At 37.1% G+C, this 12,925-nt stretch overlaps 1 protein-coding gene across 5 annotated transcripts in view; it reads left to right on the top strand.

Annotated features, from left to right (window-relative positions):
* Window positions 1-12,925, top strand: part of ARHGEF3 (Rho guanine nucleotide exchange factor 3) — a 117,759-nt gene that overhangs the window by 28,062 nt on the left and 76,772 nt on the right. For all 5 annotated transcript variants that reach the window (XR_010305236.1, XM_064156713.1, XM_064156715.1 and 2 more), the window contains one exon: window positions 9,215-9,281. Coding sequence is in view for 4 of the 5 variants with exons in the window: in XM_064156713.1 (XP_064012783.1) it covers window positions 9,215-9,281 (67 nt within the window). In the remaining variant the exon portion in view is untranslated. The remainder of the gene's footprint in view (window positions 1-9,214; window positions 9,282-12,925) is intronic.

Raw genomic sequence — 12,925 nt, 5'->3', positions numbered from 1 at the left:
GAGCCCATACTGAGCATCAGACTGGCTAGGTTTAGCTCTCTATGTTCTTCATTACTGTGCCACTGTTTCCAAGCAATTGACTAATCACATTACTACACACCTATTGTTTCTCAGTTCAAAGTTGTCAAGGTTGGAGATCTATCTAGAGGGCTACTAGTCAAATAGCACTATCAATAAATGTTGCAGTATCATTGAATTGCTTAATGCAAGAGGTGCCCCTACTAGACCTCAGTCAGCAACTGAGCACCCTGCAGCTGCTTGCTCATTTCTCCTCCCCACCTGTAGTGGGATAGGGAAGACCATCAGACAAGAAAAAGTGGAACTCAGGTGTTGTTAAATAATCGGAATAAAACGTAGTAACTGGAATGGAAAGAAAAAAAAATTATAACCCCCAAGAAACACAAGAAGGCAATTGCTCAACGCCCACAAATGCTTAGCCAGTCCCTGAGCAGTGATTCACTTCCTCCCAACCAACTCTCCCCAGTTTATCTATTAAGTATGATGTTCTGTGTTATGGAAATTCCCCTTTGCTAGTTGGTCATGTCACCTGTCCTGTCTGTACTCCCTCCTAGCTTCTTATGCATCTCTTTCTGGCACAGTATGGGAAACTGAAATGCCCTTGACTGAGGATAATCACTACTTAGCAGCAATTAAAACATCAGCATATCAGCAACATGATTCTCCTATTAAATCCAAATAAAACAGCACTGTTCCAGCTAGAAGGCTGAAAATTATCTCTATCCCAGCCCAAACCAGGACAGGAGAGCATTGGATGAAGTCAATTCTTCTCATATCAGTTTTTCATGGAACAGCTTTTTTGATGCATTTAGAAATGAAAGGTGCTATACCAAAAGCAAGATGTAATTTTATTGATCAGGAGATACAGTGTGAGAGACTGGAAAATATTCAACAGCTTGGCTAAGGAAACATGTTTCACATACTCAGAAAAAGTAGGACCTTTGTGTACCCATCAGTGTGGCTACTAACAGTAGTTCTGATATCTGTTACCTTAAAGGAAACAGTAAATAACTTTGCTTCATCATTGATTAAACCAACATCTGTTTAATTTCTTTCCTCGTGGTTTATGACTCTCTTCAGCTGCTGTAGTTAGTAGGAATATTGTCCTTGTGTTCTAGTGCTTTCTCTATTCAGGTTGAAGAAGTCTGTTCACTTGGCTTTGTAATTAGTAAGCCGTTCAGTCTTTATCATGAAATACTGCAGAGTATGTCTGTTTCAAAAACCTATTATACCTCTTGGATACCCAAATACATTTGCTGTCAGCAGGATTAAGAGCAAAGGTAAGCATATCCTAATTTGAAGGGATGGCATTAAAAAAGTTCCAGAGGAAAAATCATAGTGGTGAATGTCTTGAAAAAAATCAAAACCTGGTGAAAATACAAAATGAAACAGTGTGCAATTCTGCAACTGTTAACATTTACCAATATAACAAAATCAAATAGCTTATGAGTCTAAACCACTAGGTTTCTGCATGTCTGAGTCTTCTGCCATATCTTATGAAGTTGTTGCAAATCATGGAATAATTTCATGGAGAAAGAAAGAATATTGTACTAGCTTATATGTGATAAGAATGTCATATGTCAATATATGCAAGGGCAAATAGCCACAAAATGTTTATTTCTTTGAAAGCAAATAATCTCTGGCAAACTTAGGTTAAATATTTTTTTGATATAAGTTACTGGATATTCTTTATGGTTTCAAAAATAACTGTGGAAAAACTATGAAGTTTCATATACAGCTAAAAATAGTGTGGTTAGTGTATTTATAATTGAAGAGACTAGAAAATAGAACTTGTGAATGGCAGAAGAAGAGACAAGTGAACATTTTCTTCCTTGAGTTGATTTTTTTTCCAAATAGAGCTTTAATGACACAATAGTTTCAACAGGTTTTACTTCATTGCATTCAGGGGTTTCTATAGTAATTACTATGGCAACACTGATGCAGAAAATGTTCCCACAGGAACCCAGCTGTGAATAATAACTAACAACTGAAAACATTTTTCTTCTGCATCTCAGGTTAAATATCCCTTTAGAAATGATGTAAGCAGTGAATGTGTGGGCTTTTTTGCTTCCTTAATAGGAAGTCATTCTACTATATAAAAATCCAGGTATTATGAAGGGAGTGTTTGGTTTGAGACTATATACAACCATTGACCATATTGCTACAGTATCATCCCTGAGACCAATGAAGAGTATTCAAAACTTTTGATGTAAAATACTATGCAGGCTTATGCAGGCTTCAAATTTAAATATTGCCAAGAAACTATCAGTGCCAAGTACGTCGTGCAAGGTCTTCTGTTCAGAAATTACAACCTAGCTTTTAGTAACAGTGCTACTCGTTACATAAATGGGTTTACATAATTCTTGACCACCTTCCGACCTCTCTGTGAGATGCAGATGAAGATTACAAATGTCATGTGGTAGAAGAGGTCAGTGTTTGTTGACTTCACTGTCTATTTATAAATTGCCTTCAAATACTCTTCTGATTTTTTTGTAGAAATAAATCAGTGTTTGTATTAAACAGAATATCCTGATGTCAGAAGATGCAATACTGACTGAAACTGTTTGTTTTTAAAGCTAGCTCTCCTTGTACATGTAAACTGGCCTTTGTGCATGCAGTTGCCTTATTTTTTATTTATTTCACTTTCATTCAGAACAAAGGGGAAACCAATCTGGTGTTTATGATACGAACAAACTTCTAAACTTGAAAGCATCTTAGGGCTTGATTTGGCAGCTTTATTGTCAGGGTGTAAGACAAAATTCTTGTAGCGCTCAGGGCACTTATGGCCACAATGAAAAGTCCTGATGAGTTAAGTCAAAAGGACTAATTCTTTTCAGAATTTACAAAAACTATGTTACAGTTAAATAACAGAATTGTGAAGATTGCTTTATTAAATGAGGAGAAAAGAGTTTTCTAAGTATAGAGGACTTATAGTTGCTGTTACAGTTATTTTTTTTGCAGCTTAATAGGAATTACTGTGCAGGTAGTGATTTCATTCAGTTCATCTTTGTTTCTATTTGTTTTATTTTGATTTCTGCAGTGTACAATCCACTAATAATATGAATGAAACTTCTGCAATTGAAAATGCATTTTTCGATCTAACTGTTGTGGAGTTTGCCTTTATGACTCGTATCCATATATCACTTTTGCTTTAAACTTTGATTCAGGGCCTCTTGTAGTTCACTTCAGTGCATATAACATAAATGAGTAAAAAAGTGAAACATACTGTCAGCTTATTGAAGAGAACTGCTTATATTGGGTACATGACTACTAGAAAATGTTTGCTTGTCTACAGATGTTTCAGCTGTATCTTAAATATTTTGTTCAGTGTAGTTGTATTTATTGTACCTATTGATCTTTGCAATCTAACAAACTGGGAGTGTTTCCCAGGTTTCATATTTCCCTGAAAGAAAAAGGTGTTTTGCTGAGTTTAAAAAAAGCATCCAAAGAAAAATAAATAAAATAATCCTGAGTTGTCATACTTGAAATTTCCCAGTAAAAATCTCTAGAAGTGTGGAAAGATGCTTTGAAACAAGCTGAAGCTTTTCCTTCAGACCTGATTTGAATATTGAAACTCATTCCTATTAAAGGTTTTGTAATTGAAAAAATTAATTAATTCCTGACTTCTTTCACTTCCTAATACTCTATTGTTTGTTTAACTGACAATGTTTAAGCTATGGTATAAGTTTCATCGCCCATGTTTCAGTTATGCCACAGTAAAATGCTTGTGTCTTTAACAGAGTCCCTAACCTTGGGTTAGATTTCTATATCTGAGTTACTGAAGTACATTTGAAAATGTTACTAGATGGAGTTTGCCAGGACAGCCTGCAATCCTTCAGGCATGGCAGAGGGCAGAACTAGTACAGATGTGAAATTAGGTGGTATAATTTGACGACTTTGAGAAGGTGGATACTGCACACTGAAGCTAAGTCATTGGCATTACATAAGCTTGGAGAAGTGTAGTTTATTAGTTCTACTGGTGAAGAGGTCTGTTACTATGTCAAGATGTTCTGGTCTGTCTGCACTGAAATGACAGGAGTGTTTTTTGGCACTCAGTGTAAAACACTTGTTCATGCATGAATAATCTGTCTCAGTGAAACAGTATTCTGAAAATTTCAATCCTCTGTAACCGATCCCATTTAGTAAGAGGAAGTTTCTGTCCTTGACAGACTGGCTTAGTGTCATATCTTTGAGAACAAGGTATGAATATGTCATACAGAACTAGTTAAGAGGTGTGCAGTTTTTCACTTTTCAGCAGAGAAGTGTCTAATCAGTCATAGGACTCAAAATGATCTTATTTAACATTTTTGTTACAAACCTACCTTTTTGGCCTTTCCAGGTGAAATAGCAGGCTCAATGCAGAAAAAAATAAAGTTACAAATAAAGAGGTAAGGAAATAGCAGTACAGGAGTTTTAATATCTTGGGTTGGATTGACTTGTCCCTCAGTGTTACTTTTGAATAGTATTGCCCTCTTTATTCAGTCCTTATCTTTCTAAATCCCTGTTAGTGAGCCGTGGTTTCACAGGAATTCATGTTTACATTAAGAAAGAGAGACAGAGGATATGAATCCAAACAAAGTATTTTCAGAAAACACCCGTTTCCATTATCAAGAACATGATGTGATGGTACTTGAATGATCATTTTGAGGCTGTTAGGTAGTTTAGAGGCTGGTAGTACAAGCTAACTGAAAATGCTGTTTGGTTGAATTTGATGACCTGATAATAAATCTCTTGTCTGCTTTTTCTGGGTGAATGTTTGTCTTGATACTGTAAGCAGTATGTACCAGACCTTGACTAAACAAAGTGGATTTCCCAGCCTTCGGCTCTCAATAAGATCTTTTATTTTGAAAACAGAAAGAAAAAGACTTAATTCTGTTTCCTTCAGCATGAGTATTGTGAGGTTTTTGTGCAGCAGCTTGCCTTTTCTGATGCTGTCATGATGGGGGCCATTTAAGGGTTACTACTGGATTTTTTTTTTCCTCATAGACTCTTATCTCAATTGCTGAATAGAGGGGTGGAGATGAGCAAACATTTATTTTTAATGAAGACTTGTCCCCTTTGTAAAGAATTCAGCATGTGTCTGTCAATACAATACTGGGATAAGGTAGTGCCTGAGAATTAATGAACATTATTGTCATTTCTCCTTGGTATTATTGAAAAAAAAGAGGAATATTTTTAGGCTGTACATTTGAAAGTGAGCCAGTGAATAATCTTTCTAATCTTAGCTTTTACAGTATCCAGGAAATGGTGATACTTTATTGTAGAAACATAATGCAGGAGTATCTTCTCGTCCTTCCAGCATTAATGCAGCTTTGTCAAACAGCAGAAGTGCCTGCATCCCCCTGTTAGCCAGTGACAAGGAGGATGCTTTACAGTGGTGTATATTAGATATAATTTATTGCATTACCTTGCAGTATTTACAGATGAAGAAATAAGTAATATTTAATGATTCAAATTAAACTTGTATTTCTCTAGAGGATGAAATGTTACATCATTAGGAATATCTGATTTTTAGATCAAAATGTAGCACTTTACTTGGCCTTTAGATTTTTTTCTCCTCTTCCATAAAATCAGTATTTTTTACTGAAAACTAATCAAGTGCAAAAATGAAAAAAAGGCATTTTGTAGCTTCTTTTGGGTTTTATTAGTGATGGGATATTTTGTGGTGCTGTGCATGGATTCATAATATAAATAAACCTGTTCTGAAGAAAGCATGGGAAAAGAGTAGGTGTGGAACAGCTTACTAGTACATGAACCTGCTGCAGTGATGCAGGCTTTCATCTGTGTGTATCCGGATTCACAAGGGCTGGTTTTCTTTCTTAATGTGTTTATGACACATAGTTCATTACAGTAGGACAGTAAAAAATGATGTTAGTGTTCAGGAAGTCAGCCGAGGTAGTAAAAGTCAGTCATCTGTTTTTTGTTTGGGGCATATTTTTGTTTTTCTCAAGGTAGTAAGTGTTCAGCCTTGCTCATCTAAGAACTTTTCCATCCCTGTACCCTCACCCCAGTTGTAGAATTAGAGAATGTTTCAGAGTGGAAAGGATCTCAAAGATAATCTAGTTTGAATCCCCCTTCCATGGGCAGGGACATGGGTAGCTAAGTGTGCTTAATAACAAACCACCATAAATAGTTGATTAATGTCGTTATGCTTTGGGACAGATAATGCACCCAAATAACTCTAATAGGCACTTTAAAACACTTGCTGCATGCTCTGCTTTTCATGTTACTTTCACTTACCTATTGTAGTTATATAACTAACCTACAGCAGAGTAAAAGTTGCACAGAAAAGCACCATTGATGTATTCTGGGAGACATGGTAATTTGGTGTCTAAACACTGTACAGGTAATGTGCATTACAATGTATTTAATATGCAATATTCTGATTCTCTTCTGGTACAGTTCCCACTGATGCTGAGTTGGAAAGACTAAGAAATCAGTCTAACTTTTGGATAGTGGAAGACTAAATTGAAAACTATTAATGAGGTCTTGTTTTGTTACTTGCGGTGTAGTTGAGAACCGTCACTTAGATTTTACTTCATTTTGATTTAGGGGTGCGTTTAGCTGCAGAGGGCTGGTTTAGAATGTTACCCATAAACAGTTTATGAATATATTTAGCCAAGACTGTTTCTAGTTATGGGAGCAGTGAGGTTTCTAAAACAGTCTTTCACTAAGACAGTAGATCAGTACTTTTGCAGTTGTGGTGTCCAAGTAAATTTGACAGAAGCTATATGAAATAGTTGATTGTAATGAGAAATTATACTTGATGTATTTCATGTGTTCCAGACTGAAGCTTTGAATACCTCTGACAAAACAGAGTTTAGGCAATTGCCAGGCCAGATGAATAAAAGTGAAAGATTCTGAAGAAATTATTTAAGGTAGTTTAATGCTTCAGCCAGAATTCTGCTCATTAGAAGAGCAACTAAACACACTGGGTGAAAAAAACAGTTTGTGAAGAATTTCTTTATACCCTGCAACAGATCAGTTCAGTAAGTCATGAAGTCATGAACATACAGTGACTTTTCCCTGCTTTTTCAATCATCTCCCTTTGGTAAATCTGGCCTGTTTTATTAGCCTGCTGTGATTAAAGTTCTTTTTAATACCATTGTAGTGTTTTTAAGGAAAGGTGATAGCGTACCTTTGTGAGCAATAAGAGAGGTTCATCCTCACCAAAATGAAGTAATGTTCTTGACTGGTAAGATAAGGAGGGAGGATACTTATTGTGAAAACTGTCAAAATGGAGAATTGATATTGTCTGCTCTCAATAAAGACTGACTGTTGTGTAGTCTGGGATGCTTTAAGTGAATGGGAAAATTTTAGATTGATAACAAATGGTTAGTCATCAGACTTCTTCTAGCAGATGGCCTTGATTTTAGTGCAGATATATTGCTTATTGCAGAGTTCCTAGTTCTTGTTATGGAATGATTGTAAGGGAAGATTTTTTTTTTAATAAAGATTTTATTTCCCTTGTAACTGTTGTCTAAACTACCACAAATTCTGCTATATTAAGGTTGAAATGTCGTTTGTTTGCTCTATATACAGCTTAATTAAAATAGAACTAGTGTAATTCTTAATAAACTGGGAAAATAAATGCTTGAACAGCATGAAAATACCAAAGGGAAAACTGGAAATGAAAGCTTAAACATGAGGTTGTTCTGAGAAGTGGCTAAAGAGCACAGCTCTAGAAAGCTCACAATAGTGTCTGGAAAACCTGAGCCTGGTTCTAGTGTGGTATCATCTGTGAATAAAAAGGATGCAAAGCACTGTTAGGACAATGGTTGTTTATGTACTTTGCTCCCGTTTATATAGTTTTTCTTATTTCGTAATGCAGTTACAGTTCCATTGAGGCTTTGGGGTTAGAAATTCAGTTCTGTAATGTTTTCACTTGGAGAATTTATTAGTAGGACAGCCATTGATGCTAAAGACTGTGTTATATACTGCCTTGTGCTTTTCAGTGACATCATCGTTGTTGTCTAATATTGATAATCATTCTGGCTGGCCTGCCAGTAGAGAAGAAAAATGAGATGACTTAACTTTCAACTTTTGGTGTTATAAAAATGACTTGGTTGTCATTATTACAGTTTATTATTTGCATTCTGTTGGTATCTGAAAATGTCTATTGTGACCATGGCTCTATGATGTATTTCAATGCACAAAAGAAGAAACATGTCCATACATCAAATATTTTACACCAAAATGGAGGAGATAGAAAAAAAGAGAAAACTGCTTCTGTTCAGACTCTACAAAAAGCAAAATGTGGCATAGTATGTTGGAGTCTTTGGGAACTGTAAGCAGCAGGAACCAATTCCCAGATCTTGTATGTCTTAGTCCAATGTTTTAACTACATAACATCTGTCTGGCTATTGTTGGTTGGTGAGATTTGACAGACAACCATTTCACTTGCTATTTTTTAACCAGTTTTTTTTAATTCCTGTTACTATTTGTGATTGCTTCTGTAATCTGTATAATTGCATGGTTGGAGCTGCAGTGTGCTCAGCACTTAGGTCCTGCTGCCAAACTGTGGGTTTGGTCAACTTCAACAGTCAGGCTTTGATCTGACTTCATGTGTCAAATCTCAGAAGTGTTTGCCTACCTTTGTTAAGTAATTTAAGATCTTACTGGTGAAAAGGACTAATTGGGAGTGAAGCAGAGAATGTTATGGTTACTTTTCAGAAATAATTGTTCAGTGATAATTACAGAGTAGGAGAAAGGTTTTGGAAGGAGTAAAAACAGAGGTCAGCTTGTAGTTGTTATCATCACACGAGGAGTGGCTACCTTGCTTTACAGTGATGCTTTGCATGGCTTCACTGTTGGGATTAAAGACTCTAGTGTCCCCGTCTAGTACAGCTGGCAGACTGCACCATCTTGCATCATATAACATAATTGTGGCTTCAAAGACCTGCAGTGTTCAGGTCAAGGTTGTCTGTGCCTGTTGAAAGTCAGTAGGAGTGTAAGTTGTGAGACATCAAGTCATAGTATCTTGAAGGCTTGTAAGGCTGCCATGTCCCTTAGCTCTCAATCTGAGTTGAAACATTTAACTAAACTGAAGAAAGAAACCTGTCAGAAGTACAGCCAAGGAAATCTAAGGTTCTGGAAGCCTTTGTTTTTTACTTCTCTCCCTCTGTTGTCACTCTGTTACTGATATGGAAAATTTCACAGCTGGAGATGTAAACACTTTCATTGTTTCATCTTGCAGGCCAAAACAACAGCAACAGAACAACTTTTCCTTGTTTCCTTCTACCAAGGGCTGGAATTTCAGAGGGGTAAGTTTGGTATTGTTTTCTTTTCATTCTGTTGTTAAAATGTGATCTGCATGGACTAAAATCATGGCAAAGGAAGGAGAAAATGGAACTTCTAATTTTGTGACCTCCTAAAATGCTTTTTTGAAAACCTCAGTTTTGGTGTGGTGTTTGGGGCTTTTTTGAGATTTGTTGACTTAATGTGAGAGGTGAGGGAGAGAATGTAATTCTATTACAATACAAAGTGAATCAAGCATCTGAAAGGAGATAGGAATAGGTAGTATTAGAGATGGATAGAGAAATTTGAGTGCTGTAACCAAGACAGATGAGCACTGGAAAAGAGCTAAGTCTCTGTTGATATTTCTATTGTGTCAGCATCAACTTTATTCTGACCTAACCTCAACCTAAAACCTCAAAGTAAGATAAGAAGGGCCCAGATGCTCAATGTTTACCAAAGGAAACTCCTCTGTACTTCTCTTTTCCTCTCCTTACTCCATTTTCTATTAGCAGAATCTTTTTCTATGTTGAGCAATACTTGTGAGCCACGTTTAATTCTCAGAATGGGGATTTCAGTGTCAAGGTGGTATAATTTATATATTTCTAGAAATGCTGTCATTTTAACATAATGGTAGCAGTTACTTCTGGAAGTTTGGGCAGTGTTTAGGTAGCACTGGGAAAAAATTACTGAGCAGTGCAAATTTGTCAACTTTTTGCTGCTCCTGCACTCATACATGAGGCAGCAGGTTAATTTGCATCTTTGAAGAGATTGTGTACTCAGCTGCCCAGCAAATGGACTGTTTTAGAAGGACTTTATTTATAGAGAGACTTAAAATTTCAGAGGAAGAAACACAGAAGCTGTGGAGACAAGAATACTGCAAGCTGGAGGGGCAATGTAGTAGGAAAAGCAGAACGCAGGAAATAAGATTGTGCATGTACTTAAAGTAGAGAAGGAGTAAAGAAAGGGATGATACTGGACATAGGACTGGAGAGGGGAACAGAAGAAAGCTGCACTCGGAAAGAGTCAGGGTGGGGAAAGCAAAAAGCAAAGATGAGAGACAGAAGACAGGGCTGAAGTACAGAAAATAGAGGAAAGCTTGTGAGTGGAAGCATGGAATGGAGGCAGAAGTCTCCTATGAAATGGTACAGATTTACATTTCAGCCTTAGCAAATACTGAGTCTCAGAAGATGATGATGTCATGTAGACAGGGAGCAATTCATGGCCAAGGCTGGGTAAAGAGAAGCATGAGCATCTGATGGGATGAAGCAGTTCAGAGGCAGATGAAAAATGTATGTAAAGAACAGCACAGAGACTGTTTTTAATCCCATTTTTGCTCTCTTGTGTGGTTACCATTACCTGTTGTGATGGTTTGGGTGTTACCTGCCCCCACACACACTTTGGAAATCACCCAGACTAGACTCAGTGGCTCTGGAAATTGAGTGAAGCTTTATATTTACAGCTTAGCACAATATACAAGCAGATATTTACAATTTATACAGTTTTATACAGAAATATACAAGGTAAAAGGTAATAAAGAAACACAACTCCCCTCCCAGAAACCTGAGTCCCTGGGGGGGGCTCTCAACTGCCCTTCCACCTTTCTCCCACCCCTCTCCCTTACCCTGGATCTTGCCTTATGCCCAAGGAAGATTGGAGAGTTGGCCGGGGGGGTTAGGAAGCAGGTGGATTAATCAGAGAGACGGCAGGTTAGGTTAGAGAGAGAAATGCATCCCACATGTTTACACTCTTGTTCTTATCCATCTCAGCAAGCCTATGAGTGAAGCAGACATCACCATTGTTTCTCTTTCACAGCCTGTAATCTAATTCTTCTCACCAAAACATTCTAGCTAGCTTCAAACTAGCACACCTGTCTTATTTCTTGTCTCATTGTCTCCATGCCACACTTCCCTTAAAACCTTGATACAGATGGAAGGCTTTCTTAGCACCACTGTTTTGTACTTCTGCATAAGACAGCTGTTCAGTATGCTGGTCCTAGTGTCTATGGAAATAATGTGTCATGTTGCCATGTAGGGCGAGAAACAGTTCTTCTTTAATAAAGCATCTCATTAAATGAGGATTGCATTTATACAGCCATGCATGTGCAGATGCCAGAATTAAAGCTTCTATGGTTGCTCCTAGTTATGATACAGTTTTGAGTTACACATTTGTGTGCTTTTTTTTTTCTGTAGTAGGAGTAGTCAGGCCTATTTATAAGAAAATTCTGAATTCACAGAGACTAAGAATCTCTCCTGACAGTTTCAGATTTCAGTTTATCTGTTTCCCCTCCTGCTCACTTAAAATCACCCTCTTTCTGGTCTTGCCAGTGGGATAATTTTCTAAAGTTAGTTATGGCAGTAGTGGGCTTTGTGTTACTGAAAGGGTGTTACCTGCCCCCGCCACACACACTTTGGAAATCACCCAGACTAGACTCAGCCAGCTTTGGAAATCTGAATGAAGCTTATATTTTTTTTATCTATACTCTTGTTCTTGTACATCTCAGCAAGCCTATGAGTGAGGCAGACATCACCATTGTTTCCCTTTCATGGCCTGTAATCTAGTTCTTCTCACCAAAACATTCTAGCTAGCTTCAAACTAGCACAGGGTTCTAGGCATAACCAAAGAGGATGCTGGGTTTGTCTTTGCTTGTTGATATTTCTCTCTACTGTTCCAACAAGAGCTAGCATAATTTCCTGCATGTTTTAAACAAACATTTGAACCATTCTGATGGCTTTTCTGCTTCCCTCTGTTCCAACCCCCCCACCTTCCCAATTTGGCTGAAGAACTGTAGTGCTAAAAATAAGTAATGAAATCTAAAGCAACATTTTCTCCTTGAAATAGTTTGAGACATGTTTGGAGTGCAGCTGCCTGAAGATTGAAGATAATTTTCTGCAACCGTTTCCCCCTTTTTAGTTCCCTTTTTAGTTTTGCAAAAGCATTCAACTAACCAAGCTGCAGACGTGGTCACCTGTGAGAAAGGTTGATATGATTGATGACATGAAAATATGCTAAACATGCTGAAGGAAAATTTTAGATATTCAGATTGTTTCTTTGCTAGTTTTGCTGCAAATGTTTTCCGGGGAGAAAAGTGTCTTGTGTGCCAATACGAAGAATCCACATTTTTCCAACAACAGTATTATGAAACAGTTACTGCAGGCTGGCAGACTTCAAGTATTCCCTTCAGGGTGCATGAATCTGAAAAACATAGAAGCTGAGAAAGAAGTTTGTTCCCAGTTTTAACTTGATTACATACTGTCACACAAAGCACATCTTTACCCCTCTTGGTTTCAGACTGGTTTGACCTAATGTCTGTATCCGCTGATACTCAGTTTCTTAAGCAATGATGTTACATTACCTGTAACAGACGTTAAAAGTAGTATCTAACAGGCTTTAATTTATGCTTCTTGAAGCAAAATTACACATTAATGTCTCTAGATCAAGTCTTAAATACCATTATCTCATACTGTGATCATTATGATTTTTAAACACAGGTTCTCATATACATAAAAAAGCACACATGGCTTTCTGCTATTTTAATATACTTGTATGTTGTATGCACAATTTAAATAGCTTCCTCTGTGAAGGGGAAAAACTTTGCCTAATTGACTGTATAGCTCTGAGCAGAATAATAATACCTATTACTATTTAACAGTCAGAAATTAGTTTCCTCACA

The sequence above is a fragment of the Pogoniulus pusillus genome, chromosome 16 (genome assembly GCF_015220805.1).
Source record: "Pogoniulus pusillus isolate bPogPus1 chromosome 16, bPogPus1.pri, whole genome shotgun sequence".
NCBI classification, from domain to species: domain Eukaryota; kingdom Metazoa; phylum Chordata; class Aves; order Piciformes; family Lybiidae; genus Pogoniulus; species Pogoniulus pusillus.
This window is presented reverse-complemented; position numbering and strand designations above follow the sequence as displayed.